This window comes from Candoia aspera, chromosome 4 (genome assembly GCF_035149785.1).
Source record: "Candoia aspera isolate rCanAsp1 chromosome 4, rCanAsp1.hap2, whole genome shotgun sequence".
In the NCBI taxonomy this organism is placed as follows: domain Eukaryota; kingdom Metazoa; phylum Chordata; class Lepidosauria; order Squamata; family Boidae; genus Candoia; species Candoia aspera.
In genome coordinates this window covers 102,372,449-102,400,407 of record NC_086156.1, presented here as the reverse complement: position 1 = coordinate 102,400,407, position 27,959 = coordinate 102,372,449, and the positions used below count along the sequence as shown (strand labels likewise).

Here is a 27,959-nt window from a genome sequence, read left to right as displayed (position 1 = left end):
CTACTAGCAAGGTTCCCTGTGGATAAGCAAACTAGACCACAAGGAACATTATGGACATGGCGCTCCCCAAATCCATAATTCAACATTGGAAAAATGACAAATGATTTAACATAAGCATAACTAAGTGATGTAGTTTTCATTGAAAATCTGAGGTGGAACCATGGAACACTCTACAGTATTCAAGGGAGGGGCACAGATACACTCTATATTTCTTCTAATTCCAATAAAGATCCCAAAGTTAGGCAAAGTGCCTGAACATTTTATCTAACCCTCTTAGGGTCTCACCTACCAAATATATCTTCTAGATAGGTGTATCTTACTCTAAGGCATCTGGATTTTTGAATTTAGAGATATTTTAGGGCAGGAAACCGCTACTTTGCAGCCAAGATTTTATTAGGCGATACCTCTGGCCTTGTTTTATGATTTACTACAAAAAGATGAGGGTGGAGGAAACAAAATGCAAAACCCCATTTTTCATTGCAGGCAACTATATGCAGAATTTCATTTATTCTTCAAGATGTGAGCAAAGTTTATGGATCAAGGGCCAGATTTGTGCAGGTGGGGAACACTCTTCAAACAGTGGGCTAAGCCATAACAAAGCAGGTAGTGCAGGCAAAAACTAAACTGGATTTTTTTAAAAAAAACAATAGTATATATGATTATTCCCCATGTATTTAATAATTCTGCCCTTTTGCCACATTAACAAGTACAATCCAGGGCAACTTTTAGTGATATTTTGGGATTGCATCCAGTACCTGAAGGAACTGCATGCTGAGCATCTCTTAAAACAATGGAAAGGAAAACAGACTTTGACTCTTTCCCCAAAGCACTGCTGATTCTGCCTGAAAGCCAGTTACCACCTCCCCCCAAAAAGCAGCCCTATTTTCACATTATGGCTATGCTCTGTGAACACCTTCAGGACCACAAGGGCACCTGCATTAAAATGATATATAGAGGGATTCCGTATCTTGTTCCCTTTCCCCTTTTCAGAGGCTGCAAAAATAAAAACTATCCAGGACAGCAGCTTCCCTACCCAGGAATTTCACCTTGTACTCAGCAGCCTCTCACTTGCTCTCTACTGTCCAGAAAGAATGTCAGAACCTGTATCCTCCCCTCCCTTTTCCTCATCTAACACACACACAGCAAGGAATCAAGAAGCACCAGTTTGGGGTTTAATTAACCAGCCTGGGGAAGAAAAGGGCACTGGACAAGTGTGTTGCACCATCCCATTAATTAGAGGAGGACGACGGGGATCAGGAGAGTGGGCAGGAGCGAATACAGGTATAGAAAAGAGCAGTACAGTAAAAACAAGGGGGAACAAAAGAGGGCATGGGTGGGGGAGAGAGAAATCACTTTTAAAATCACAATCTCAAACCTTTTATAAATGTACAAAAACCTTTTCCCCATCTGCCTAGGGGAGAATATATAAATATTTACACTGCCTCATGGGGGAGGTGCCCCAAGGTTCAAGCCCTCCCCCTTCCCCTGAAAGCAGCCTTCCCATCAGTCCACTGAGGATGAAGAACACACCCAGAGTCCATTTTTAGCCCAGCGGGAATGCTGGAAGCAGAACCAAGATCCCGACATCCTGCAGAGGCCGGAAGAGGAGGCCTTTGCAGAAACCAGGAACATCGACCGAGGGCACTCTGGCACCTGGACTCCTGACCTCTCCCCCCAAATGCACCCCGTTATTTAGCTCCAAGGTCAAAGTCCTTCCAGGTGGCGGCAGCAGCATATCCCTAGCTCAGGCTAATGTGACCAAAAGGCCACCTTCCTCTCCCCGCTAATGCGAACAGGGGTCCTGGACTCCCCTGATCCTGTCCATCAGTCACTGGAGCTCAGGGAGGCTGCTTGGTAGAGGCGTTCGCATTCCAGAGCACCCCTAGGGCACCATTATCTGGAGTCCCGGTCCTTGTAGGAGGCCGCCAGTTCTCGGATGTCAGGGGCCCGTCGAGGGGAGCAGGGACGAGCATTGGAAGCAGGGATGAGGGGTGGGGGGGCACTCAGCAGCCCCACCGCTGCCACAGCTGCTGAGGGTGTGGCTTTTGCCAGCAGTCCATTTTGATGGCGGGGATAGGCCATGAGGCTGGGATGCGGCGGGGGAGCCAAGCCGTACAAGCGGGCCCTTTCGTAGTCCTCGGCAGCAGTGGCAGCAGGCGATGGGGTCTCCAGGTACCGAGGCAGGCGCTGTAGCGGGTGCAACTCCAGGCCCCGGTGATAGGGCTCTCGCCATGCCTCGAGCGCAGCATAGGAGGCAGCTGAGGGTGGGGCAGCAACCAAGTAGGGAGAGACGCTTCCGCCAGTCCCGGCTTGGGGTCTCTCGAAGACAGCCAGCGTCCCAAGAGGGTGGGTGACGTGCAGGGTACTGTGATATGGAGCACCCGTGCGCAGTGCTCCCTCAAAGCCAGTCAATTCTGGCTCTTCCTTGACCTTCACTTCCTTCTTGAGAGGCAACTCTGGATAAGGTGAGCGGGAGGCGTGCCCTGAACTTGCTGGGCTGCCATAGCGATGTTCACGCTCTGCTTGTACATGGGGTCGACTTGTGGGCTCCTCGTGGATCAGCGATGGGTTCTTTGAGGTGGGAGTAGCTGGAGAGGAGCGCAGTGAATGGCGGGAGAAGAAGCCAGAATCTCTGAATCACACAAGAGACATAAAATGGAAGGGGTCAGTGCTTCCTGTGCAGCCTGGCTCTGAATCACTGATTAGCAGTCACTCGTCTGACCTAAATCGCCACAAGAGCACCCTTCTCCTCCACCCTTTCAGAAAAATCATCCGTATTTCTTCTGTTTGTCAGATGGATCCTTGCAAAACATGTTTGTGTTCAATGATTCCCAACCCAACAGCAGTGGGCAGCCTTTTGGGGCTGGCAGACACACACGGAGGTTAGAGACCGTGGCATGACAGCCCTTACAAAATGGCTGCTGAGGGGGGAGGGGGAGGCTGGCCAATTTACAAAATGGCTGCTAGGGTGGATGTGGCCATCGCAAAGCATTTTATTTTAAAGATAAATCAGTGCGGTTGCTCCTGGTCATCCACTCTAATCCCCAGGATGCTTCCTACTTGTTCAGTACTTGCTTTCTAAGAATACTTACGGAGCCCAGAAGGATTCTTGTGTGCTTTGTTGCATGCCAGCTTCCCATTACATAAGCCACTCCAGGAAAACCTGGTTCTGAATGGCAGTGTCTTTTTTTTTTTTTTACAGGTATGTAGGTACATATATTCACTGACTGCCTATCCCTGCAATACATCCACGGTGGATGGGACTCTGCTGCACATCAAGCCTCTGCCATTAGTCCCTTACCTGTCCTTCTCATCCTTGATCACTGGCCCTTCGGACTTCTCACTCTCCTTGTCAAGCTGGCTGCCTCCACGCTCAGTCCCATCGCTGCTGCCACCTTTGGGCCAGGCTGGGGCAGTAGGGAAGGAAGGGGGTGTGCGGTGTAAGCGATTCCATGCCTCATGTGGGCTAGGGAAGGCAGGAGCTCCAGGGCTGTCCTTCTGCCCAAAGACTGCACTTGAGTCTGGGAGGGAAAGTGGAAAGATCAGACGGCCATGCCAGATGCAGTGCTGCCCCTGCAGCCCGGGTATCAATGAGGACCAGATATGGGAGCAACTAGGTTCCCACATTAAAAGAACGATAGCAGGTTATCTCAGTGAAAAGCGCACAGAGCAGCTCACCATTCAGAAAGCACATGGTATGGTCTTATTAGATCCTTCTACTTCTAAATGCTGGTGGAATGACTCATTAAAAGGGGGAAGGGGGAGAAATTATGACTGAAAGAAAGACTGTCAGCACATTGGAAGCTATTACAGAGGACTTCTAGCCTAAGATTCTCTCTTACATGTTTGATAAGGGCAGAGAACGGCCTGGCTTTCCTCCCTGTCTCTGCCTTTTCCAAAGGGCAGAGATTAGGGTGGATGTTACGCTGTTTGCAGTAGAGAAATTCGAAGCCTTATCTAAGCCTTGAAAAAAAGTATCATATGGGCAGGAGATGAAGAGGGAGATAGCCATGGAATTCCATGAACCGAGCAAACAAAAGAAATCCCAAGCCCAAGCGGTGAAGAAAAATAGTAAAAAGCCAGAACTTCTGAAATTCTTTCTCACGTTCTTGATAATGGGCTACAGGAGAGACAGGTAAGAGCCCTGTGTTACTTGTAAGCTGTGACCGTAAGGGGTATCTCCCCCCACCTCTCAAATTGGCACGTTATCCTTTATTATGCGCTTGCTTGACCGAGTAAAAACTGTTCAACTCGTGGCATTCCCAACCTTCTTGTGGCCTTAGAAATCAACTGCCGAGATTCAATAACAAACTAGGAAATCACAAAGGCATGATTTCCCGCCACTTGACAGAAGGAAACTAAAGGATGCTGCAGTCTCAGAGATTTAACCCCAAAATTCATGACATTGTGGCCCCATCATACTGCTGGATGTGTTCACACAGCATGACTGACCAAGATAACCCTACACCTGGCGAGTTAACTGCGTACCAGCAGCGCCTGAGCTACAGGGTCTGTCAGTCATCCTGGCAGCCATTTCCTTAGGTTAGAGAGACTAGAGAGCTATTGCTTTCCTTTTATTATTTTTTTTCACTACAGCTGAAACAATCATAGAAATGTGATATGGGTCAGTGTGTATGGGTCAGTGCTACTGCAGAAGCAGTCAAGGGCGCTTATCTTGTTTCTGCCCATTTTTCGCACATACCACTGTAGGACAAGGGGCAAGACGACAACTGAAACGGCAACAGAGAGACAGAGCTTATAGCCCTCTAAACTTTCTCAGAACCACAGTGGTTGGAATGAATAATTAACCTTAAAGTAAGTAATGAGGGAGTTTGTAGTCCTTGGTTGCTTTTTTCCCCACTTTCAAAATGCTGGAACCAAAACAATGCCCACCCGTGGCCCAGCCGCTTTGATAAAGCACAGAAAATGGTTATGCTTTAACTAGTTATGCCTTCTCTCAAAAATACTCACTGAAGGACGGGTTGCCCAGGCCCCCAAATGCCCCGTTGGAGAGTGCACCCAGAGAGGCAAAGCTGGGAGGTCTGCCAAAGGGATCTGGAAAAAAAGAGAGTAGAGGAGTGAACCATCGTACAGGAGCTTCTGGATCCTGTTCTCTTGGGTGTGTTACTCTGGTCCACCAGCTCTTACCAATGTGGGGGCTGGGGTTGAGGAAGGAGCCATGAGGGGTAGCAGCAGGACCAAAGGATGAGGCATTGCCTGGATGGACGACACCTGCAAGAGAGTGGGGGTGAGGATGGAACGATAGATTAAAAAAAAGAAGTGGGGGAGAGAAAAATGAGAATATTTTATATCAAAAGAATAATGACTCTCAAAACAGAAATACTTCCAGGGTAAAATGTAAAGTAAGCAAAACTTGCTTTAAGTGCCTTGATTAGTTTTCTCTCATAAGCCCTGTATTAAGGTAAGGCCTTCCTGTTCAGGTTTTCAGAGAAAACTAAGGAAAGCATTCCTTAAAAGGCTATAGGGTTGTTCTTCTCACAGTATGGGCCTGATTCTCAAGCAGACACCAAGTGCCAGGGCAGGTAGATGGCACAATTAGTAGTTGTGGCAAAAAGTGGGCAGGGTGAGTTTAGGAGGTCCCAGTTATTTCATTGCCAGGGAAATGCCTTCCAGGATTGTGCAAAAAGCACTGACCAGAGGCTGTGAAAAGGGTGGCAGGGCGTGCCAGCTCCTGGCTGTGGGGCAGACTGCCGAAGGCTCCGGTCTCAGGCAAGCCAGTGAGGAGGTCATTCCGGAAATCCAATTTATGGGGATCACCCTGCATCAGCTGTGAGAAAACAGAAGAGCAAGAAGCCCTGGTAAGCCACCAAGTCAGGCCCAACTCAATCCAACTAGCCTCACTCTATACTTAGGCAGAGATCTCTCCTACTCTGCCCCACAACAGTCTTACGGTTCTGCTCTCCAACCTCTGACCCAGTATCACAAGCCCCAACTTGGATCCAGGGTCCAGCACGTGAGCCGTCAGAAGAGCAGAGTGCAAGGTTTCCTCTCCATTTGCTTGCAGTGACCTCTGGGTGGCTACCGGCAGGGCCTGTGCCACACCCCGGCACTGTACACAGCAGGCGGAGGGGAGAGGTGGCCCAGGCTCACCCTACCTTTATTTTCTCCTGGTGCCGCAGGATCATATATGCCACGCGGACGTGCATGGCGCACCACTTCCCCGGCTTCTGCGAGAGAGGGGGGAACCATCAGCTCTGCGCATTATGTCCCTGATGGGCCAGGCACATGTTGCCCTATACCCTGACTTCTTCACTTTCCCCACTCCAGGGTGTGTTTCCCCCTCCCACCACTTCTAGTCCTTAGACCCCTTGGCACTGTGACCAAAGGGTGTCCTGACACTACTCACTCTCAATGTCGGCCTGAAAGGATCGGCGAGCTGCAAGGAGACAGAAAAGCCATGTGGGGGTGGATAATCCTCTCCCTGCTGTCCCTGCCATTCTCCTGAACAGACGGTAAACTCACCTGGGTGCCTTTCTGGGACATGCTGGGTGGGACAGCACCCAGCCGGGATGGCAGGTCAGGATTAGTGCTCTGAGGAAGAAAGAGTAAGTCAAGAGGCAAAACAGGCCACTCAATATAAGCACAATCGGTTGATTAGTGCTCCTAGCACAGAGAACCTTGAAACCTTCCCCCTTCCAACTGCAGGGTTCAGGAACTGTGAGCTCAACCTTTCAGCCTCTTCCACCGAAAACATCCTAGTTTTGTGCCCAGCTGCCAAGGAATGGTACTTCCTTTCCTTTCCTTTCCTACCCTACCAAATTATTATTGGCAGACATGACACCACTCTATGAAATGGCACCACGCTATGAAGCCCTACACAACCCCAAAGCTTTTTCCAAAACATTACTTCCTTCTCAAAGCTCAGGATTGAACTGGGACTTTAAGTACTTGCTCTCTCATGCTCAGACCCATTGGTCTGCATTCTTTTCTAGTCACTGTGGCTCTCCACAGCCCTAATCTATCCCACCAAACTCACTGCATGCAGAGAACCCGAGAGTCATAATCCTCAACCCTCCCTGCTGTAAAATGCAATAGGCCTCTGTTGCCAGAAAGTGAGCAGAAAAGCCAGAAGCTCTAAATTCTAACGTTTTCCCTCCACTCAAACTTCCACAAAAACCCATTTGTCTACTATGTCTGGAGGGTTCACCTTAGGTTGGAATGCCCCCTGCAGGGAGCCAAAATTCACAGCAGGAGGCAGGACTGGGGAGATCCCCGACACGGTTGGGGGGTAGGCAGGATAAAACTGGAAGAAGAAGAGAAAGCAATGGAAGTGCCACCCAGAGAACTGAGGCAGGAGAGGGTTCTGCTCCTTTCTCAGGATGCAGTTTGATACGTTGCTTTGGGTCCCCCATGCCAAAATGGTTGCACTTACATTATGCCTCAGAAGACCATCCATTTTCCCAGGGTACTTCTCATACTGCAGAAAGAGAGAAGAAATCAGAAAAGAAACATTTTGAATGGGACAGACAGGTGCCAGGGGGAGGGAGGGAAAGGAAGAAAAGCCTTTTAACCCAACATCTAAATTCTGACCGACCAACTTAATCTTCTACTGGATGCTGTAACACGCACGAGCCCTGGAGCCTTGCCTGCCACCTCACTGAGTCCGTACCGCACTTACCATGGCTGGACTGGGTGTGGGCACCATGCTTGATGGGAAAGGGGTGAAGTGCTGGTGGGTGTGCTGGTGGGTGTGCTGGTGCTGGTGGTTGTGTTGGTGGAACTGGAAAGCCAGAGGGCGGATGGCAGCAGTCCCCATGTCGGCCCCGCCTTGCGTTGTGAGGAATCGGGAACTCAGGTCTTGGCGGATTAATTCTTGTTCTGAGGAGACAAAAGGACAACCCGTAATTTAAAAGCCAGTTGTTGGGAAAAAAGGAGCCAATGCTGAGAGAGAGAGGAAAGGTTTGACTCACCCCCTCCTGACAACTCCCCAACCCTCCACGTCTCTCTGCCCTATAGCGCCTAATTTTTCTACAAGCACTTAACTAGATTTTGTATCTCGCCAGGCCCTTTCTCCCATAATTCATCACATTTTCCAAAGCAGTAACAATCCTCTTAGGTTAAGGCATTGTTTCTCAACTTTACGATATGTGGACTAATGTATTTATTTATCAAATTTCGTCACCGCCCATCTCCCCCAAAAGAGGGACTCTGGGCAGTTTACAAAAAAGCCAAAAGCCAGCCAGCCTTGTGAATTCTGGCAGTTGAAGTCCACACATCTTAAAGTTGCCAAGGTTGATAAAAACACTGGGTTAAGGCCTCCACATACCCTTTGACAAAATTACTATTTTTAGTTTCCCTTTGAAAGCAATTTTCTTCTTCTTCTTCTTCTTGTTTCATGTTGCCAGTTTATATTCAAACTCTTCCCTCAAAATTGGGGCTAGAAATTCCTCTAAGCTCCCTCAAAAGAACCTTATGGTCCCCACTGCATAGTGTCTTAAAACCAGGTTGCACAACCTCTGGTCCCTAGAGCAACTCCAAAAGTTGCCACTGAATTGTAATGTTTAAAGTGATAAGAGTGTGCAATGATTAAATCCAAGTGAAATATTTATCTTAATGGTATTTAAATTACCTAATTTGACTGTAAATGTAGATCAAAACGAAGTTTTTTGTCCCAGCCCTGTCTTGCTTATTTATTTTCTATCCCGCCTTTATCATCTTTATAACTAACTCAAGGCAGGGAACATACCTAATATTCCTTCCTCCTCCTGTTTTCCCCACGACAATAACCCTGTGAGGTGGGTTGGGCTAAGATTTTTCTATATTAGCTCAACCCGCGTGTATTGTTTTCACCCACTGGAATTTTTAGTAAGTGGGTGTTCAGAGTAGTAAGTGCTAGGTAAATAGAGAAGATACAGAGTCTTTTCTGACTCTTTTTTTTTAGTGTTCAATCAGAATCAGTCCTTCCTGTGGCTTAAGGAAATTATTTCTGTGTCTTGTACTCTGGCTACCATTTTCTGCTCTATCTTCTCTTCCCATGACGAAAGACCTCTAGCTGCCTCAATCTTTCTTCATAGCACTTGGTTCCTAGTTCCTGGGGCATTGTTTATTTATTTAGTTTCTATCCCACCTTTATTATTTTTCATAAATAACTCAAGGTGGCAAACATACCTAATATTCCTTCCTCCTCCTGTTTTCCCCACGACAACAACCCTGTGAGGTGGGTTGGGCTGAGAGAGCGGGACTGGCCCAAAGTCACCCAGCCGGCTTTCGTGCCTAAGGCGGGACTAGAACTCGCAGCCTCCTGGTTTCTAGCCCGTTGCCTTAACCTTTTGCTTACTTCTTGAGTGCAGTCTCCAGCATGCAACTCAAAGACCAAATGTAGCCTTCTGTCCGCAAAGTGCTTGTACTCCTCTGCTCTAAGCTGTATGCACAATTTGTTCAAGAATACTTGTGACATTAGAATACTTAGAATAAGTATTCTACATCCATACAGTACACTTTTTAGTTGAGTTTTTTACCAACACATTTCTCATCTAAATGCATGTCCAGTATCCTGAATGTGTACAACGCAGGCTAAACAGATCAACTGCAATATTGAATTGCCCTTCTTCTCTTCAATGTAGCCCCTGCCAATCTTCCCAAAGAACTTGTCACACCCTATCGCTCCCCTCCCCTGAATTCTCTCTTACCAGATATGGCAGCGGCTGCAGCTGGGTGCCCAGCAACTTGAAGCAACGGGGGTGGCGGTGGGAGGCCAGGCGAGGGGGTGAACATGCCTGGGTGGTGGTGGGAAGGGGGCCGAAGGGTGGAGGGAAAGGCGTGGGGGGGCAGGGCCAGCGAGGGGGTGGAGGGCCGGTGAGGGAGTTGAGAGGAAGAGGGGGAGCAGGGCGGGAGGATGGGCTTGGGGTGAGCTGCACCGCGGCTGCACCTGAAAAAGGGAGAAAAAAAAATACTTGGAGTGCCTAGGTCAGGAGGAGAAAATAATGATGGAAGCCAGAAAAATATGGAGACACTCAAGAAAGCCATTAATTAGGCTCTGAGAGGCTTGGTTTTCCATCCCAATTCAGTGACGAACACAGCTGGGATGTCTTGGATAGACGCTCCATCCAATATTACGTCCTTTGTTATAGCGTAAACGGAACAATGATGGCAGGTCTCATGGAATTGTTATCAACACATACCAGGGTACTATGTATTCAGAATAAACTTTAAGGGGAAAAAAAAGACACATCTTTCTAATGAAAGAGATGAGAAAAACAGAGAAGGAGAAAGAGAGAGAAAAAGCGCAGCCCAAATGCATGGTGTAGTCACTTCAACTGTGGGCCAGAAAGCCCCAGTCCAATCTCACCCCCATCATAACCTCAGTATATGGAATAAGCTAGGCCGTTCTCCCCACTTTAGTTAATTCATCCACAATGTAGCTATAACAATAGATAATTATTTATGGGGTTGCTGTTAGGATGTACAAAGAGCTCTCAAAATTTTCCAAGTAATTAATAAGCCGTAAATTTCTTGAAGAGGACAGAAGTAACAATGGTTAAAGGGAAGAAAACTGTGGAAAAGTAGAAGAAAGAACAAAAGGACAGAAAGGAAAACAAACACAGGGACAGAAGGAGAGCTTGAAAGAGAGGGATGGATAGAGAGGAAGTAGGTGAAAAACAAAAAACAAAAACCAGAGCGAGCTCTGTGGCCAGACAGCACCAGGACTCACCCTCCAGTGCTGAGGTCGAGCCCTACAGAGTACGGGGCCTGTGTCTGGCTGGCAAAGGGTGGCACCTTCATGTGCAGTTGGCTCTGGGCAAGGCTGTGGGTAACTGCTCCACCCTGAGGCATTGGAGGCAGCTGGCCTTTGGGCTGGGGCGTCCCACGAACAGTGTTAGGTGTCTGAGCCCGAGTCTTGACAGGAGGTGGGGCAGGAGGACTTGGAGGCAAGGCCTGAGCCAGAATAGGGGCAGTGGCTGCCTGAGAAGGGGGATCCTTAGGCAGGAAAGGCACTAGCAGGGAGTCCCGGTCAGCCTCATAGTTACGCTCCTGGCTCCGTTCCAGGCCGGAGACTTTGGGGATCACAGAGAGTTTGGCTTCACAGCTCCCGTTTAATGCACCAATGGGTCCCGAGGCTGCCAGAAAAAATGGAAACAGAGAAAACAGGGATCAGGCTATTGGAAAAGGCCCAACAGATAGTGTTGGATTTAAAAATTTTTGGGTGGAGCCCCATTTCACTGGCTGTACAAGTCTGTCAGCTACAGTGCTGATGGTACACAACAAGAGCCACAGTAAGTAACTAAGGGGGGTGGGGAGCGTAACTATCCACTGACATTGCATGTTTTAAAAAATGCCATGAAAATAGCACAGGCACCAGCAACAGAGGTGGCAACCCTGTCACAGAACCCAGCAAGGATTTCGTATTTGATTCTTTGCACCACCAGCTAGGAGCAGGGCACTGTGGCACCTCAACAAAGCGCTGAGAGGGCATGGCCACACTATGAAGGAGTGCTTCGCTTTGGAAGTTCAAGCAAAGTGCCCCCTCACAGTGCTTTGTTGAGGTGCCACAGCACCCTGCTCCTAGCTGGTGGTGCAATACCTCGCTCAGCGAAAGTCATGATTATGCACACGCAGAAGCCACTTCTGCAATCAAAGTTACCAAACGAAGCACATCAGCCCCCCCCCCCCACAACATTTTGCAGAAGCACAGTGATTCTAGCCTATGGGGTCCCTTGCCGTGTCGAGACAGAAGGGTGATCTGCACAGGGCTGCTTAATACTATGTAGTTTATGAAAGCAAGCTCTTGTGGAACTCAGAACTGCCTCTTTCCCCCCCTTTTTGACAGAATCCAATGTAGACGTACTCTGTCTTCTGTTCAGATGTTCCTCCTAACCTCCAAGGATCTGGATGGCTCCCATCCTGATCATGTTCAAGAACCTATTAAAAGGCCTGGCTCTTCTCTCAAGCTTTGGGGCAGAGTACAGGACGAAGCCCTGCTGGATGGGTTTTCGGGGGCCACTCATGATTTTTTGACTTTTTAAATTTTACTTTTTAATTGGAAGCTGCCCAGAGTTGTTGGGATTTGGACAGCCTATGAATTGTATAAATAAATAAAATAATTACAAGCATCAGGAGGGAGAGGACAGGGGACCTAATATAGGTTACTCTGAAATAATTAAGAGTCTTTTCTGACCCATTGCTGATGGGAAGATAATGCTCATTATTATGAATTTGGTTAGAAATATGCTAAAAAATAGTTTGGTTTTTTTAACCATACAAACCCAGTTTCTTCAAGCTGCCCTGAAGACTGCAACTCTTAGGATGTTCAGCTGGCAGGATAAATGACAAGGCAGGTTGGGAATTCTGGAAGCTGCCATGCCCACATAGCTGGAAGGGATTAGTTTTGCCAATTGTGGCTCAAGGTAGCTCTCCACCATCTCAGGCAGAGGAAGATATTACACCCCACTTGCTACCTCATTGTTTTAATTGGATGGACTGAGAATTCTGTACAGGTAAAACAGTGCACCAGTCTCCCCACAGAACCAAAAACCATGCTCATTCAAGCCAGCTAAAAATCCAGGTCTGAGAAATGCTGCAATGCTTTCTTTAGTGCCCAGGACCACAAGCAGTTCCCACCCCCTTGCTATTTGTCCACACCCAACCTTTGCTGGTTGAGACAGTGAATGACTGTTCGAGGTCATCAACGGAGGCCTGCAGAAAGACAAGAAACACAGGGAATCCATTATATTCCCCCCAAATTGATTTTTTTTAAAAATCCCCTACTTCCATATTTATTTGGAACAGGCAGAAAAGCTACCTGAGAGGTTTTCAAGAGCCCAAGTATTTTTCTTTTGGAAGCAAAAGCATGATAGTTTTTTTCTACAAAGAAGGATGGATTCATGGGTATCTTTACTGTAGGATTGACTGCCTTGTATGACAAGTAATTAGGCTAGGAATGGTTGTTACCCAAGTCAAACTGCTCTTTTTTTAAAAAAAAAATCTGTTTAATTGTGTCCAATTATCGGAGACTGCCTGGACAAGTCCCTGCAGTTTTCTTGGCAAGGTTTTCAGAAGTGGTTTGTCACTGCCTTCTTCCTAGGGCTGAGAGGGAGTGACTGGCCCAAGGTCACCCAGCTGGCTTTGTGCCTAAGGCGGGACTAGAACTCTCGGTCTCCCGGTTTCTAGCCTGGTGCCTTCACCACTACACCAAACTGGCTCTCAAGCTACCCTTAATTCATCACAATTCTCTCTTCTGCATTTCAAACCTCCTGAGTTTTTGACCCAGGTCATCCATGATATCTCTTGGTAGTCAGAACTGGTACACAACATGGCAATGTACCTTCCAGCACAATATCCATTGGAAAACTATTAGACTACTACTGATCTGCATTCACTTGCTATAAACTTCCAGATGCCGCTTAAAGCCCTTGCTTAGATCTTCTACAAAGTCCTCAATGGCTCACGTGGTGAAATCGCGACTAGGTGAGAAGGGCCAGAGTTTTTACCACTGTGTATATGAGCATATGCATACACAAAGAATGGTTTTCAGATCCTTGCTCTCATATTAGTCATCCTAAGGCCACTAAAGTGCATGGGGTGTCATTCATGCTTGGTACTACCTACCACCCAACCTACAGAAAAATCAGCCAAAAACCTTTTCTAAAAAAACATTTGCAATAGATTGCAAAAAGTGTGCTTATTTGTACTTAGCTAAATTTTCTAAAAAAACATCCCCTTGGCCAATTTGGTCAATTGATCTACCACCCAATTACTTCTGTGACCCTAAGATAATTAATTAGGAGTGAGCAATTGTTATGGCTTCCTCTGCCTTCATACTATAGAACATTGAAAATAAAGCCCTCCATTTTGTCCCTACCTCAGGACAAAACCTCAAAACATGGGGTGTTTTGTTTTGAGCTCTGAACACTAATAAAAGCCTTTTCAAGTTCTGAATATTTTGCACATGCCTAGAATTCTGGTGTAATTCTGGAGAAATATACAAAGTTGAAGTATTTACACACTATATATTTGTGCAGAATGAAACCATGGAAAGCAGCTTACCATACGTGGAAACAGCCTTAGTATCCTTTCATAAAATGGAATTTCTCACAACATTGCCCCCAAGTCATTTCTAGAAAAATACGCAGCTATTGCTAAGTACTGAGAATGTGTCATAAATTAGGCCCAGAAAATTATAGGTGCCTACCTGCTCCTCTGGGTCACTTTCTGTATCACACTGTCAAAGAACAATGGAGAAAAAGAAACAGATGTCAAATAGTGCAGCAATAGAATGGAAAATATCCCCCTCTGGACCTTTGCTATTCTATGCATATGCACAACAAACTCCATATTCTAGAGATTTTTACAGTGTAATAGCAAGCTAGGTCTTACTGTATCCAATACAAAAATATTGTATGTTAAAAAAATAAGAGTGTTAAGAGCACAAAAGCATTCTTAAAAAACAGTAGAACATGGGAAGAGTGATCTGCTACTACACAGAACTCAGGAAATTAGTCAGAATGTCCCAAGAGACACTAAAATGCATTGGAATCTATTACTAACAAATCAAAGCATGCAAATTGGCATCACTGCAAGAGTTAACTATAACTAAGAGGGAGTGAATGAGCACTTTTAGCCCCTTCTAGCTGTCCTATACATAATCCACCACTTGCCCTAGTATAACTGTGTTGGAGTGGAGCTGATTTCTCTTCTCTTCTGGAGAAGCCATTTGCAACTCAGTTAAAACCTGCTTTAGTTTGAGGGAAAGAATTCTACTGATGGAATGCTTGGGCAGTTAAAGTTCAGTCTTGCAGAACAGTGTTTAGAGGGGGTTGAGGAGAGAACATTCATACACTACCCACTTACTATATATCCAGTTTCCAGGTAAGATTGGAGAGAAGGCTGAATTTGATTTTAAAAAAGGAAGGGGGAGAGAAAAGAGAGAGAGAAATTGATTAGACTTACACAATTCCAAAGTAAAGAAAACAGACTGGAGCTCTAGATACCAAGTTTTGTTTTGCTGAAAGGCTTGTAAGACCATGCCCGCCTTCAAAACATGTGATCTGGATTTCTAAAACGGGTCAACCTTGATTTGAAGTTGGCTGTAAACACTATAGAGGCCAATAGAGCACCTTGGAAAATAATTGCTCCACTCTTTGCTCTAAAGCTGTACACTGTTCTGAGGCACCATGAGCCAATTTGCTGGGCATATGACAACATACTGATCATTGTGCTAAGATTATTCCTGTTTAAACAATTTAGCAGATTCAACTACAAAGCAGAAAACACTGCACTTGTGAATCTCTCAGTAGTGTAATAATGACAACAAACCTCCCATGAAGGGAAGCCCAGTTGTCTCTGTTAGAGGAACATAGTCTGAGGACCCAGCAAACTCCTTCAAACATGGCCACCAAAACTGCAGTTGCTAATATGAAAGAAGGAAACGGTTATTAAATATATGGGGAATAATCATGTTAATAAATGTAATTTAAATTCAAATATTTAAAATTAAATGTGAATTAAATCAAAGTTAATTTTCTTTCCAGCCACGTTTATTTTAAGGAATGTGGTTCCTGGCATGCCATTCAAATAGCAAGTGCAGCCTCTGGCTAAAAAATATGTCCATCTCTGGTATAGATACAGTGACCAAAAGTCCTTTATTATAAAGGAGTCCTTTATTTCAGAAAGCTGTCCTTTAAATTTAATTATTTTCTTGCTCTTGAATTAAAGTTATAAACATTGACATTTTTTTAAAATCCTTATGAACCTCTTTCAGATTTGCCTCTTTTTAAGGTCTGCCCTTTATTTTTTCCAAGAAAATATGGTCACTCTGAGTATAGGTCAGCTTTGTTCCCACTTTATTGTTGTCAATTGCTATTTCAACTGCACTACATAAAGAAAAAAGCTGGGATTTCAGCTAGTCTTAGGATGACAGATTTTGACTTGCTAGTTATTCAAGCTGTGTTTTGGACATGGTTATCAAACGAAAAACCATTCAAAGGAACAAAAAACTCAAGAGCACTACAGGCTGAGTTATTATGAACTGCTTTTTTTGGTCTTATTTCCAATAAAAGCTTAGCAAATTTCATGCACATATATTAAGACAGAGTTATTTAATGACACAATCATGTAAACATTGTGACTACACAATATTAATGCAGGTCATATGCGTAGCTGCTTGTGATCCTGCTCTGATTCGGCATACAGCAGAATGACCGTTTCCTGCTGTCAATGTTGCACTTTTGTTTTCCCCCACTGAATGTCAACACTTACATCCCTTGCATGGCAAATTACAGTAGATGAGCAGATGACTGTTTACTCCAATGGTGGAGCATCATTTTGGGTACAAGGCTGCATTGGTTCTACACAGGCACTGCTGGCATGCAGTTCCCTTGCTCAGACACACGTGTCCATGAATCACTTCTGATCTCTAACATGTATTCCCAGAAAACCTTCCTTGGCACTTGCAAGGCTCCCTGCTTCACCCGGATCTAATCTTTTTAATTAAATTATTTTTAAAAACAAATGGGAAGCTGCAAAACACCAGCTGTCGGTTATTTTTAGTTTCAAATATGCATCTGGGATCTACACAGGTACCACAAGGACACTCAGAAATAATAATAATAAAAATAAATGTTGTATATTTAATACACTTAATACATTTGAAAACTGAAACTACTTGGCTGCTGAGAAAAGAAAATTCACCAAGTGATTTGTGGCAGGCTATACTAGCCACAGTGGCAATGTTACGAACAGACAAGCCTCCATTCCCATGACGGCTCTTGTACCCACGAACTCAGGAGGCTAGACCTTCTGTTGCCACAGTCTATTATAGTGTTTCTCAACCTTAGCAACTTTAAGATGTGTGGACTTCAACTCCCAGAATTCCCCAGCCAACCAGAATCCTGGGAGATGGAAGTCCACACATCTTAAAGTTGCCAAGGTTGAGAAACACTGGTTTATCTGCTCTTTCAGGAACTACCGAACACCCTGAAGGAGGGTTTCCCAAAGGTTTTACTCCCCACTCATCTACCCTGGTAAAAAAGGCAAAGTCGAGCCTTCAAAAGCCATCCTTTCAAGGCAGCGATACTGGCCTCCATTGGGCATCCTGCAGTTTTCCACAGGACAGTGTTGAGAAGCAAGTGAAGATTTTTTTCCTGGAGCAGGCTTCTAGGAGAAGTCTCTGTAAGCTCAATCCAGCCCACATGTTCCCCCAACTCAATTTAGCTGCTTCCCCCTCCAACCTTTATCGTGCACACCCCCTGCCTGCTCCAGTTTCCTCCCGAGCCCCACCCCTGAGCCCAAGACCTCACCTCTTTATGCCGCCGCTTGTTTCGTTTTGTCAGGGCTCTCTCCCCACCACAGCCCTGGCCACGACCCTTCTCTGAGCCCTCCTCTTCGTCCTCAGGCTCAGAGTTGTTTCCCTCGCCCCGTTTCCTCTTTCCAGAATGTTTCAGCCGAAGCTCCAACCGCTCTGGAGTCTTCAAGGTTGCATCCTTCTGCGGAAGGGACAAGGAGGGCATTGTAATGGCTGCAGACAGCCTACCCTATGGTTTCCCTGGACAAAGGCTAGGGTGTAGCTGCTGGTCCAGGATAGAAATGTCTATTTAAACATAAGAACTGAAAAGCACATTACAAAATGTAAAACACAACTCTGGGACAAACACTGAAATATGTAGCCCGACTGCTTAACTACCAGTACTAATACCAGGATCCAGAAACAACATTTAAACTCTTTTTTCACTGTACTGCAGATACTGCAGACATTTTAGAAAAAAGGTTGGCATTCCAATAGAATTATTTGTGTAATAATATCCTAAATATTATAAAAACACTTCCACATCGTAAGCCAGTAAGAGGTAGTTGTTAAAAGTAAGAGCTAGGAGACCTGGTTTAAATCCGTATGTAGCTCTTAGATCCACAGACTAAACTGGGGCTTGCTATTCTTTCAGTCTGACATCCTAGTAGGGTGAAAGAGAAGCAAGGAGATAAGAAAGGAGAAAACCAAGTACACTGCTCTAAGCTCTTTGAAAAAAAGGACAGAATAAAAAGGTAAATGCAAAAAAACCCCAACCCCTTTCATCTGGTCAGTTATGTCCCGAATGCCACAATTAGACATCACAGATCAAGAAGCTAGCTTGCCAATAACTATTCATCAGACTCATATTGCAACATAAGTCAACACTTAATGTAAGGCTACTGAGGTGCAACAAATGCTGTCCTACGCCACAGTCATCAACACTGTTCTGGGAGAGGTAGTCATTTTTATGAAAGAACTCTTTGGTTCAAGGAAGACGGCAACTGTTTAAAGCATGCCAGAGGAGGACAAGAGATCTAGAAGATAAATCATACAACAGATGGTAAATTTCTGGGTGGCAGGGTACTGAATTAAAGTTACTGCATACTTTTCTAATTGTATGCTTGTCTATTTATTGTGTAGTAACGTCTCTTAGCTGTGTACTGCACTGCTGCAGAGTTTGGTAAAGACACCTGCATTCACACCCTACTCCTCACCCAATCCCGCCTAGCCAGAAAGACTGGTGAATCCAGTCCGAAACTGGTCTACATGCTCAGCCTAGAACATTCCTGAATAAAGCAGGAATGCTTTCTCTCTGCTTCAGCAGGTAAATCAGCTGTGCCTTACATGTCATCCAATAACTGCCCTGCTTATTTAAATCCTCTGATTGACCACTCCCAAGAAATAGGTAGTTTCCAGGGACAGATCCCAGCCCTACAAAAATGCCTAGGAGGGGCAAGCTGAAACTCTCACCAAAAAAAAATATTCTCTTCCACCAAGCATAATAAATAGGCAGTGCCCCACACCCAGTCAAGGAGGAAACATAGGCTCATCTCAATTTAACAGCTCACTCAATATTTTAAGGCTTTATGTTCATACTACACTTCTGTGTTCTGTGACACAACATATGCCCACTATGAAATTAAGAGATAGCATTAAGAGACATCCTTACGGTGAGCTGGACCCTGGCTCCATCTTAAGAGTACTAACAAGGAGTTCATAATCTTTATACGAACAAATCAGTGGTTCTGACATTGTGCTAAATGTTCTGTCAGCCAATACCATTTTACAACTTTTATTATGGAAACTCATCTGACTGCACCTGAACTCCCTAGTCTCTATTTTATGCAAGAAAATATAGGCCCATCCCACCTCAACTCTCGCCTCAAGTATCTTATTGTTTCTCTACTTGAGCAGAATCGCAGCACAGAAAATAAAAAGCATTAACTCTTTTGGTCACCCTAACTCAGGATGTAGAAACCACAGACTACTATGCCCTTGTTTCCTTTTATATCCTCCCTTGATCCTTTGTGTAGGAGAAAAATAACTTCAGATTTCTGAACATCACCAACCACAGGTAGAAATCTCCCCTTGCCTCGCTCTTACACTGAGTTTCCACTGGTATTCCTTTCGAGGACAGATAGGTCTACCCCTACTTAGCAACAATGCAGTTTCATCTGGTATTGCTGACCAACTGAACGCATCACTGTGTTTTTTTAGTTAGAAGATCCATACTACATTAAAAATTACTAGCTACTAAAAAAAAAAAGAAATCTCAATTTCCAATATACCCATCCTAGCTTACACCATTCTGCATAATCTTGGAATCACTAGTTATCTGCATTGCCCCAGAGCCACAAAAACAGGTGGATTCCCAGTTTATTTCTCTTTCTTCGTCATATCATATCATATTTTATTTATTTATTTTCTATCCCTTTATTATTTTATAAATAACTCAAGGCGGCAAACATACCAAATACTCCTTCCTCCTCCTATTTTCCCCAAAGCAACAACCCTGTGAGGTGGGTTGGGCTGAGAGAGCGGGGCTGGCCCAAGGTCACCCAGCCAGCTTTCCTGCCAAAGGCGGGACTAGAACTCTCCTACCACCCCTGATTGGCTCTTGGGCTGAGCAGGAGGGACTGGCCCAAGGTCACCCAGCCGGCTTTCCTGCCTCAGGCGGGACTAGAACTCTTGATCTCCTGGTCTCTGAAGAGGCCTCAGGACAAGCGCAAGGACCAGCCCATTACTTTAGCTGCATAATACATGACAGGACCTGACCTCTGCTGAAAGAGACTGGGGGACCACCTCACCTCAAGTGCCTCAAGACTGACGAAGCTTGCAATGGCAAAGCCATCAATGAGGTCCTCCTCCTCCTCCTCCTCCTCCTCCTCCTCGCGACTGCAAGATGATCCAGAAATTCTCTTCCGCCGTCGGAGGGGCCGTCGCCGTCGCTGCAGGGGGCGTCCTTTGCTAGGAGCCACAGGGGCAGGTGGAGAGGGGCCTTCACTGTCTGATGCTGAAGAGGAGGAGGAGGACAGGCCCCGATGGGAAGGGTCTCCAAGACGGCCTCCTCTACGGCGCGTACAGCGACTCTCACGGTCCCGCCGTGAGCAACGTCGCTGTCTCCGTGCTCGGCTGCTGCTGCCTCCTCCCCCGCTCCAACACGGGGTAGGAGCTGCTGTTGTTCCTTCCATTACGCTCCCCTCTGAGGTACAGAAAATAAATTGCGTTGTGTCCAATGGCTGTTGCAGGCACGTGAAAAAGGAGGGAGACACCCTTCACCCCTCACCAGCCAGAAGCATTGCAGCTGCCTCTGCTGGGTTTCTGCTCTTCTGTGGAAGCCACGGAGAAAAGCAGCACACTCGTGAAAAAGAGGTTCTCCTTTATATTGCTTTTGAAAAAAAGTAACTTCTGTATTCCTTACAGGAAGTCCTCGGCTCCTATACCTTAACTGTCAGCAACTTTCCTTGATTTACATTTAAAAACCCATTCAAAATCAAGAAATTCCTTTTTGCTCTGGAAAGTCAAGGAAGTAACTCTTTTACCCAGATTCTCTCTTAAGGAAAATACAGATGGCAACTTCTTTTTTTGACTTCCTCCTAAAGGCAAGACTAGTCACTTAAAAAATAATCAAATACTTTCAACATAAAATACTAAGATGGAAACTGATCTAATAACCATTTAACAGGAAATTAACTTTTGCCAGTGAACAGAACTCTCTTTTTAATGAATAACTTTACCTTTGGGTCCAGAAGAAAAATGAGTCCAACACCAAAAACTTTGCTTTGATCAGATTTTTACATCCCTCCAACAGTGGTTCAGTATGGAGAGATGGATCCTTTGAAATCAGCAAAACTGACAATCCCTTTGAATAAACTTCAGTACTTGCTAGTTCGCTGCTTCTCCCTTGAATCTTCTGATTTAAGTGCCTATATTTATATAAAGAGATATATGTTTATGTGTGCACGTAAGTGTGTGTGTGTTCTAAAAAGCATAAACTATCCTTAGGGTTTCTGTATGAAATGAGGCTTTACATTTACCCAGAGAGGGCTAAGAGCTTCACGAGCCTCCCCTTTAAGACTGCAGATGCGGCTTCTGCCAACAATGGCAAATGGCTTCCTCTCAGAGAGCGTTTGCTTCCCCCCCTTTGAGGCTGAGGACTCCCATAATTATTCCTGCGGCAGCATTTCCTTTCAAGGTTCCACTCTGTAGCCACCTTCTCTTGGCAAATCTTACGGTTTTTTGTTTTTTTTTAAGAAGGTCTCCTGGATTCCTCCTAAAAGGTGTGACCTTGCCCTTTAAAAGTCCAGGTTTGAGAATCTGCTTCCTTTCACTCCATCCCCTTTAAGAACGTACGATTAAAAGTCCGCCACACATTTCCTGCTGAAGCATGGCCTCGCCTTTAAGCACCTGGATTTAAAGTTCTCCTTGTCAGGCATCCACTCTTTCCACCACTGGCTTTAAAAGCCTCCAAGCGTTTCCCCTGCTCAGCTCGCACTCCCCTTTAAGCTTCCAGCGTTCAAAGTCCTCCAGAGGAACCCCAACGGCCCCTTTAAGAGCCAGCCCTCCCTCTTAGTCACAATGAGGCCTGGAGACAACTCCCCTTTAAGAGGGCCGAGCTCCCTTTAAATCCATTGACAGGAGCTGGAAGCTGAGGGGTTTCTTGTCCTCCGGCGGAAAGTGCCCCCTCTTCTCGCTGCCCCCCAGGCTGTACCTTTAAGAGCGCCGGCTGTTGAGGGTAGTTTCAATTCGCCGCCGCCCCTCTTGCCCCCGCTCGCGCGCGCGGCTGAGCGTCTCGCGAGCCTCTACGGCTGACGGGCGGCGAGGCCGGTTCCCTCGGCTCTCCGGGAGCCCCCCCAGCTGACTGGCCGAAGAGGAGCGGTGAGTAAGGATGGGGGAGGGGCAGCGGCGGCCTGCCGGGTCAGCCGCGCGGAAGGAGGGCAGCTGCCTGGGTCGCGTTGCATCCCCTTCCCCCGCCTGTTGGGGGGAGGTCCCGTCGCCCTTTTCCCTCGCTTCGTCTCAGCTGCTGCCCCCGACTCCCTCTCTCCCTAGCTGTCTCTGCCGGATCTCCTTCCTCTCTGCGCACGGCACGCAACTCCGCCCACAGCGTCATATCCTTCCGCCTTCTCGGTGGATGGAAGTGGAAGAATCCCTCCGCCGGAAGAGAGCGGAGGATAGTTCCTCCAATTAAACTCCATTTCATAGAACGTCTGCGGAGGAGGGACGGTGTTCCTCAGCGCCTCAGCCCTCGCAGGAGTCACTTCCGTCCTGTGGGGGGTGACGTCATAGTCTTACGGCGGTAAACGTAAGGCGAGGAAGTCAGTTTCCTCCCCCAATCGTGCACAATGACGTCATAGCCTCCGCAAGTGGGATCACGCCGCGTTGACGAGGAAGGCCCGTGGACGCCTGCGGAGTGGCAGCCCGGTGATGACAAAAGCCCAGTTGACGTCACAAGACGATCATGTGACACTATTTTCCAACAGGGGAATGATTGGATGCAATTCTTCTTCCAGTAGAACATTAGTAGCTGCCCCATTTAACTTATTCTTAACGGCTGTACCTTAGAGCAGCATTTTTCAAGCTTGGCAACTTTAAGATGGGTGGACTTCACCTCCCAGAATTCTGGGAGGTGAAGTCCACCCATCTTAAATGTGCTAAGGTTGCTCCCAGCCTTAAACCTTACAGCTAAAACTGGGACTTCAAACAAAGCTTCCTGGACCTTATTAAATTAGGCACAATATTTACAGTATAATTTTTCACAGCAGCTTCCAGCTAATGAGCGCAAGGCAGTATGTGCTGAGATTTCTCTAGCTGTGCTGCTAGCATCTTCAGAGCAGATCTGAAACAGTGGCAACGGATGTCCTGGCCTTAGATAGTCCCAGTTGCATGAAAAAGTTTAGGCACCTTTAATCTCTAAGTGAACAGAAGCTGACATAACCTCTACGATGTATCAAGTTTACCCCAACAGTTTTCTGCAAGTTTGAATGCATACCTGCCATTCATGCTCAATTGTTTACAGATTCTAAATAAAACAGTAAATATAGCAAGTGCAGAAATTTGGGCACCCCTTCAATTGATCAACAGTGCTTGTAGAATTGTTAATAAGGCCCAAAAAGTGATTGACTCATACAGTTAGTCAAGTGAGGACAATTTTTAGAGGCATGCAAATATTTTGATCCTTTTCACTCTCAGATTGTGATTGTTCAGTAGTTGCTGGAGCATCTGAAAACAAAGATACTGTAATTTACACTTAGAAAGCAGGGGAAGGCTATAAAACTCAGTGGTTCCAGCTAGCAATTTTAACTGTGAGAAGCATTGTTAAGAAATGGAAATTATATGGAATTGTTGAAGTCAAGACAAGATCTGGAATAAATAAACCAACCCTCACCTCCACCCCTACCCCTTCTGCTAGAAATGGTCAGATCTGCAAACAGAACTCACAGATTACTGCAAATGAGCTCCTGGAAAAGCAGTCCATAGGGCCACTAGAAAAGCAGTCCATAGGGCCACTATTCGCTGTTGCTTGTTCCAGTGTTTCTCAATGTTCATAACTTTAAGATACGTAGACTTCAGATCCCAGAATTCCCCAGCCAGCATGCTGGCTAGGGAATTTTGGGAGTTGAAGTCCACACAGCTTAAATTTGCCAAGGCTGAGAAACACTGGCTTATTCAACAATGATCTGTGTGGGACAGTTGTCAGAAGAAAACCTTTTCTCTGACCTCATCTTAACAACTGTCATCTAAAACAGGAATTTTCTAACTTTTCAGGCTGTGGAACCTGTTAGTATTTTAAAAAATCCTGCAATCCCTGATCAAGACGCTAAGCTCTAGTGACAGAAAATCAACTGCATTTGAATAAACTTTTTTTTAATGCCCTTAATCTCTCAAGGAACATCATCAAGTTCTCACATAACCCTAAACACAGAACACAGTTTGAGAAGCCCTGATTTAATGTATGTAAAAGAAAAATGTAATAAGCCTGAAATGTTTTAGAACGAAGAAGTGCTTTGAACCGATGAAACAGGGATTGAACTGTTTGGCCACAGCCATGTAACAAAGGGTGAAGAATTTGAAGAAAATATCACTTTACCAACCATTAAGCATGAGAGTCACTCTGTTATGCTTTTGGTGTGTGTGGCTGCCAGCAGTACAGAAAATCTTGTGTGGATGCAAGGAAGAATGGATTCCCCAAATATCAACATATCCCACAGTGAAGAAATTGAAACTGGAAAAAAGGTTGGATATTTCAGCAAGACAACATCTCCGAATCAGCCATGAGGTACTTAAAGAAAAAAGAATTAAGATTTTGAAATCATTTTCACACTCCCCAGACTTGTGACACTGTGAGACAATCTCAAAACATGCTGTGCATGCAAGGAGACATAAGAATATTTCTGAACTAGAAGGGTTCTGCAATAAAGTGTGGAAAAATACTCCAAAGCAAGAATAAAAAGATTCTTAATTGTATCAGGAAATGTTGGCTGCTATTATTTCTGCCAATGGAGGTATTATGAAGTAAAGTCAAGGATGTCCAAACATCTGCACCTTCCATATTCATGGTTTTCTTCCTCTGAATCTGTAAACTGTACAGAAATAAGTATGAAGTCATATTTGCAGAAAGATGGCATGTTTAACTTTGTGTTACATAGAAGTTGTGTTGCCTTCTACTCACTTAGGGATTCACGGAAACATACGATTATACCAGGCATACCTAAACTTTTGTGTGCAACTGGATATACTGAAAATTCTATAGAATGCAGAATTAAGGAACATGGAAGTAACATATAGGCTGAAAAATAGGACAGTCTGTATTGGATGAACACCAATGCCAAATCAGAAAGTAAACCTGGAGAATGTTGGCAGCCTGGCATGATGCCATACATTTCTCTAGGCAATAGAAATGTATAAAGATCCAAATCATTGAAATAGGGAGAAAACTTCATTCTCATCTGAATGGCAGCTAGCAGTTGTTTGGGACATTCCACCCATTGAGGAGGGGCCATGTATACAGGCATGACATCTATTGCCAAGTTCAGTTTCAGATCTACTCTAACACTGGCAGCGCTGCTAAATGAAATAATCATTGTCTCACAGAGAGTTACTCAGAAGTAATTTCACCAATATGATATTTAGTTTAGTTTTTCTTATCCACTTCTGTTTCTTAGAAGGGTTAATTATTTTTTTTAAAAAAAGATAATCCTGCAGGTTTTTTTAACAAAGTGGTATGTATCGGTATTGTTAGATTCTGATTTTCATTGTAAAACAGTCACAATTTATGAAATTAGGGAACACTGTTCCTACTTGATCATGCTACTCTGCTGTGGTAAGCAGTCACAAGATCGATTCAACGGCATGATGCAAGAGAATGATTGCCACTTGTTATACTATTGAAAACTAACCCATGTCCTCAAAGCCAGTTTAACTTTGAATTAACATGCGTAGATTGCAAACATGCAGGTAATCACTAGATGGCAGCAAAGTGATACAGAACTTGCTTATCTGTTGCTGCCATCTACTGGTCATTCAGATTTTTGTAGTTTAGGTATGGCAGTCATAATCCAACCTCTTGGACACAGTCTACACTCTGGTCTCATCATCTTCAAGGTCCCATTTTGAATTCCAGACATCCAAATTGTCAATCACATATCCAAAAAGCACTCTCTAGTAGAGGGTAAGAAAATACGACCTAGGCCATATGGAATATGCCCACATAAAAACTAAAAAATAGACCTAGTATTCAATGTATTCACCCAGAGAGTTTGCATGCCCTCAGGCTAGAAACAGGGATGCCTAAAATTGATGTTAGGGCATGGAGGTTGATGTTAAACTACTGTCAGAAGGTCCAGTTCTTCCCCTCAAGACTACTCCCATTAATAATGATCGATAACTGCCCCTTAAGCTGGAACAATGTCATAAAACAAAAATTCATGACTTGTGGGTTATCATCAGAGTCTCTATGAACCTTGGGCTATGGCCGTGCCAAACATACACTTCTCCAAAGATTTAATGACATTGGATTTCAGGCAGAAGTAAGTATCTTGTCACGGAGAAATAAGCGTTGGATAACAGAGCTTTTGAGAAACGGCCAGCTGTCTCTCTTCACTGACGTTCCCCAAACTAAAGACGGCTTTCTTTGGGGCAACAGATAATATTTTGCCTTTGGCACTATTTGTCATATTTCTTCACTGCCCATCTCGTATTACAACGGCTCTTATTACGGAGAAGATACCCTAAAGTCCCATTTGAGAAATGGGTTGCCTGGGGAGATGTTGAAACAGTCCAACACACACGTACCATCTATACAGATACTCATAATGCTTATATCCTGCCTCTTCTACATCAGTACCCTGGGCGATCTGACAATACTGACACTTCCATCCTTTTTTCAGGTTGTAGATTGCTTATAACTCAGATCACAGCAAAATTCTGTGCAGCAGCTGTGAAAATTAGGCATCAGTTCGTGAAGGGTCTCCCACAGTTTTAACATACTTTTTATATCAACTCAATTGTCTGTAGAACTTGTGGTATCTAGTCTGGTGCCTTAACTGCTATGCCAAACTGGGTCTCTATTATTATTATTAATTATTATTATTATTATTTTCTTAGTTGTATGTTTTCAGACATACTTTCTATCTCTGGCTGCAATAAAGATTAATTAATTAATTCAGTGCATTTAGCTGTTTGGACAGCTTGAGTCCACCTCAGGTAGAACTGACAGAAGACAAATTCTCAGAGCTACATTTCAACAGCCAACAGATCATGCAGTATGAGAAGGGCAAAACAGCTGGATCCATCCCACATCTGCACCTGCACCTACATCTCCAGGTACAATCTAAAGAGCAACACAAGTAACTTTGTCTGGGGGAGCAGATTATCTACTGCAGAAAAACTAGCCAAGAGTTATGGAGGCACCTAAAGACATGATACCTGAACACAAATGTTAAGAATCAGAATTTTTAGATGTTTTTGGAGGAAATGAGGAAGCAATTTCTGCCTCTAACAGGCTCTCTCTGACTTCCTTCTGTTGTAAGGAATGGAGGGAATGCAGGTTCAAGCTGGAACAAGGCCTGGGCAATGAAATCACAGAGACTGACACAAGTGCCTTCAAAACAGGGGCATCCAAAAGGAACCATTCTCAGATTTGGAAAAATATGATCACCTGCCAATGCTCTCCCTACTTTTTCTGTAACTGCAAGTGGTACAGGGCACTGTAGGGTAGGTTGTAATAGTTTGTAGCGTGAACAAGTGATCAGTAGTACTAGTTTTCACTATTTGTAAGTGGGAAAGACCTTGCAGGGGCGGGGGGCAGATGCTGCCTAGGATAAGAGAGGGCATAGCCCACAGCTGCATAACGGGCAGAGAGACTCAGAAAGGACCCTCCCTAACTTCTCAGGCTGTAAAAGAGACGGCGGGAGATTTATACTTCCACACTTGCAAGATTCTGTTAATGTAGCCTTACAATAAAGTAGTATAGCTCATCTGGTTGTGTTTCCTGTCTGGTCTGCCTGGGAAGGCTGACAAGTTGTGAGTCTGCGTCTTGAAACCAGCACTCCAGAGAAAGGCCATCACGAGGACTTGGTACTGTAGCACCAAAGGAAGTACGGTCCACAGCTACATTTTCAGTTTGTTAGACCTGGAGGGAACACTGGCCCTGAAACTTACCTATGAGCCATTTTTGGCATCCTCATCAACAAGACTGGAAAAGGAATAACTGAATCTT

At 45.1% G+C, this 27,959-nt stretch overlaps 1 protein-coding gene across 4 annotated transcripts; it reads right to left on the bottom strand.

Moving 5' to 3' along the window:
• Positions 1–470: 470 nt before the first annotated feature.
• FBRS (fibrosin) lies at positions 471–22,382 on the bottom strand. Of its 4 annotated transcripts, none has more exons than XM_063301384.1 (19): positions 20,980–22,382; positions 20,050–20,444; positions 17,256–17,441; positions 14,809–14,844; positions 14,150–14,179; positions 12,606–12,654; positions 10,673–11,078; positions 9,651–9,889; positions 7,640–7,839; positions 7,394–7,438; positions 7,169–7,264; positions 6,484–6,552; positions 6,368–6,397; positions 6,117–6,188; positions 5,656–5,788; positions 5,149–5,232; positions 4,972–5,055; positions 3,302–3,521; positions 471–2,632 (listed from the first exon to the last, which is right to left on the bottom strand). In XM_063301384.1, exons 2-19 carry the CDS (start codon positions 20,431–20,433, stop codon positions 1,894–1,896), a joined length of 3,102 nt encoding a protein of 1,033 aa, XP_063157454.1. In that variant the 5' UTR covers positions 20,434–20,444; positions 20,980–22,382; the 3' UTR covers positions 471–1,893. The 4 variants fall into 4 exon arrangements, with proteins under 4 accessions (XP_063157454.1, XP_063157453.1, XP_063157455.1 ...); XM_063301383.1 differs by having other exon boundaries at positions 20,050–21,168; positions 21,954–22,381; XM_063301385.1 differs by having other exon boundaries at positions 21,954–22,381.
• Positions 22,383–27,959: the final 5,577 nt, after the last annotated feature.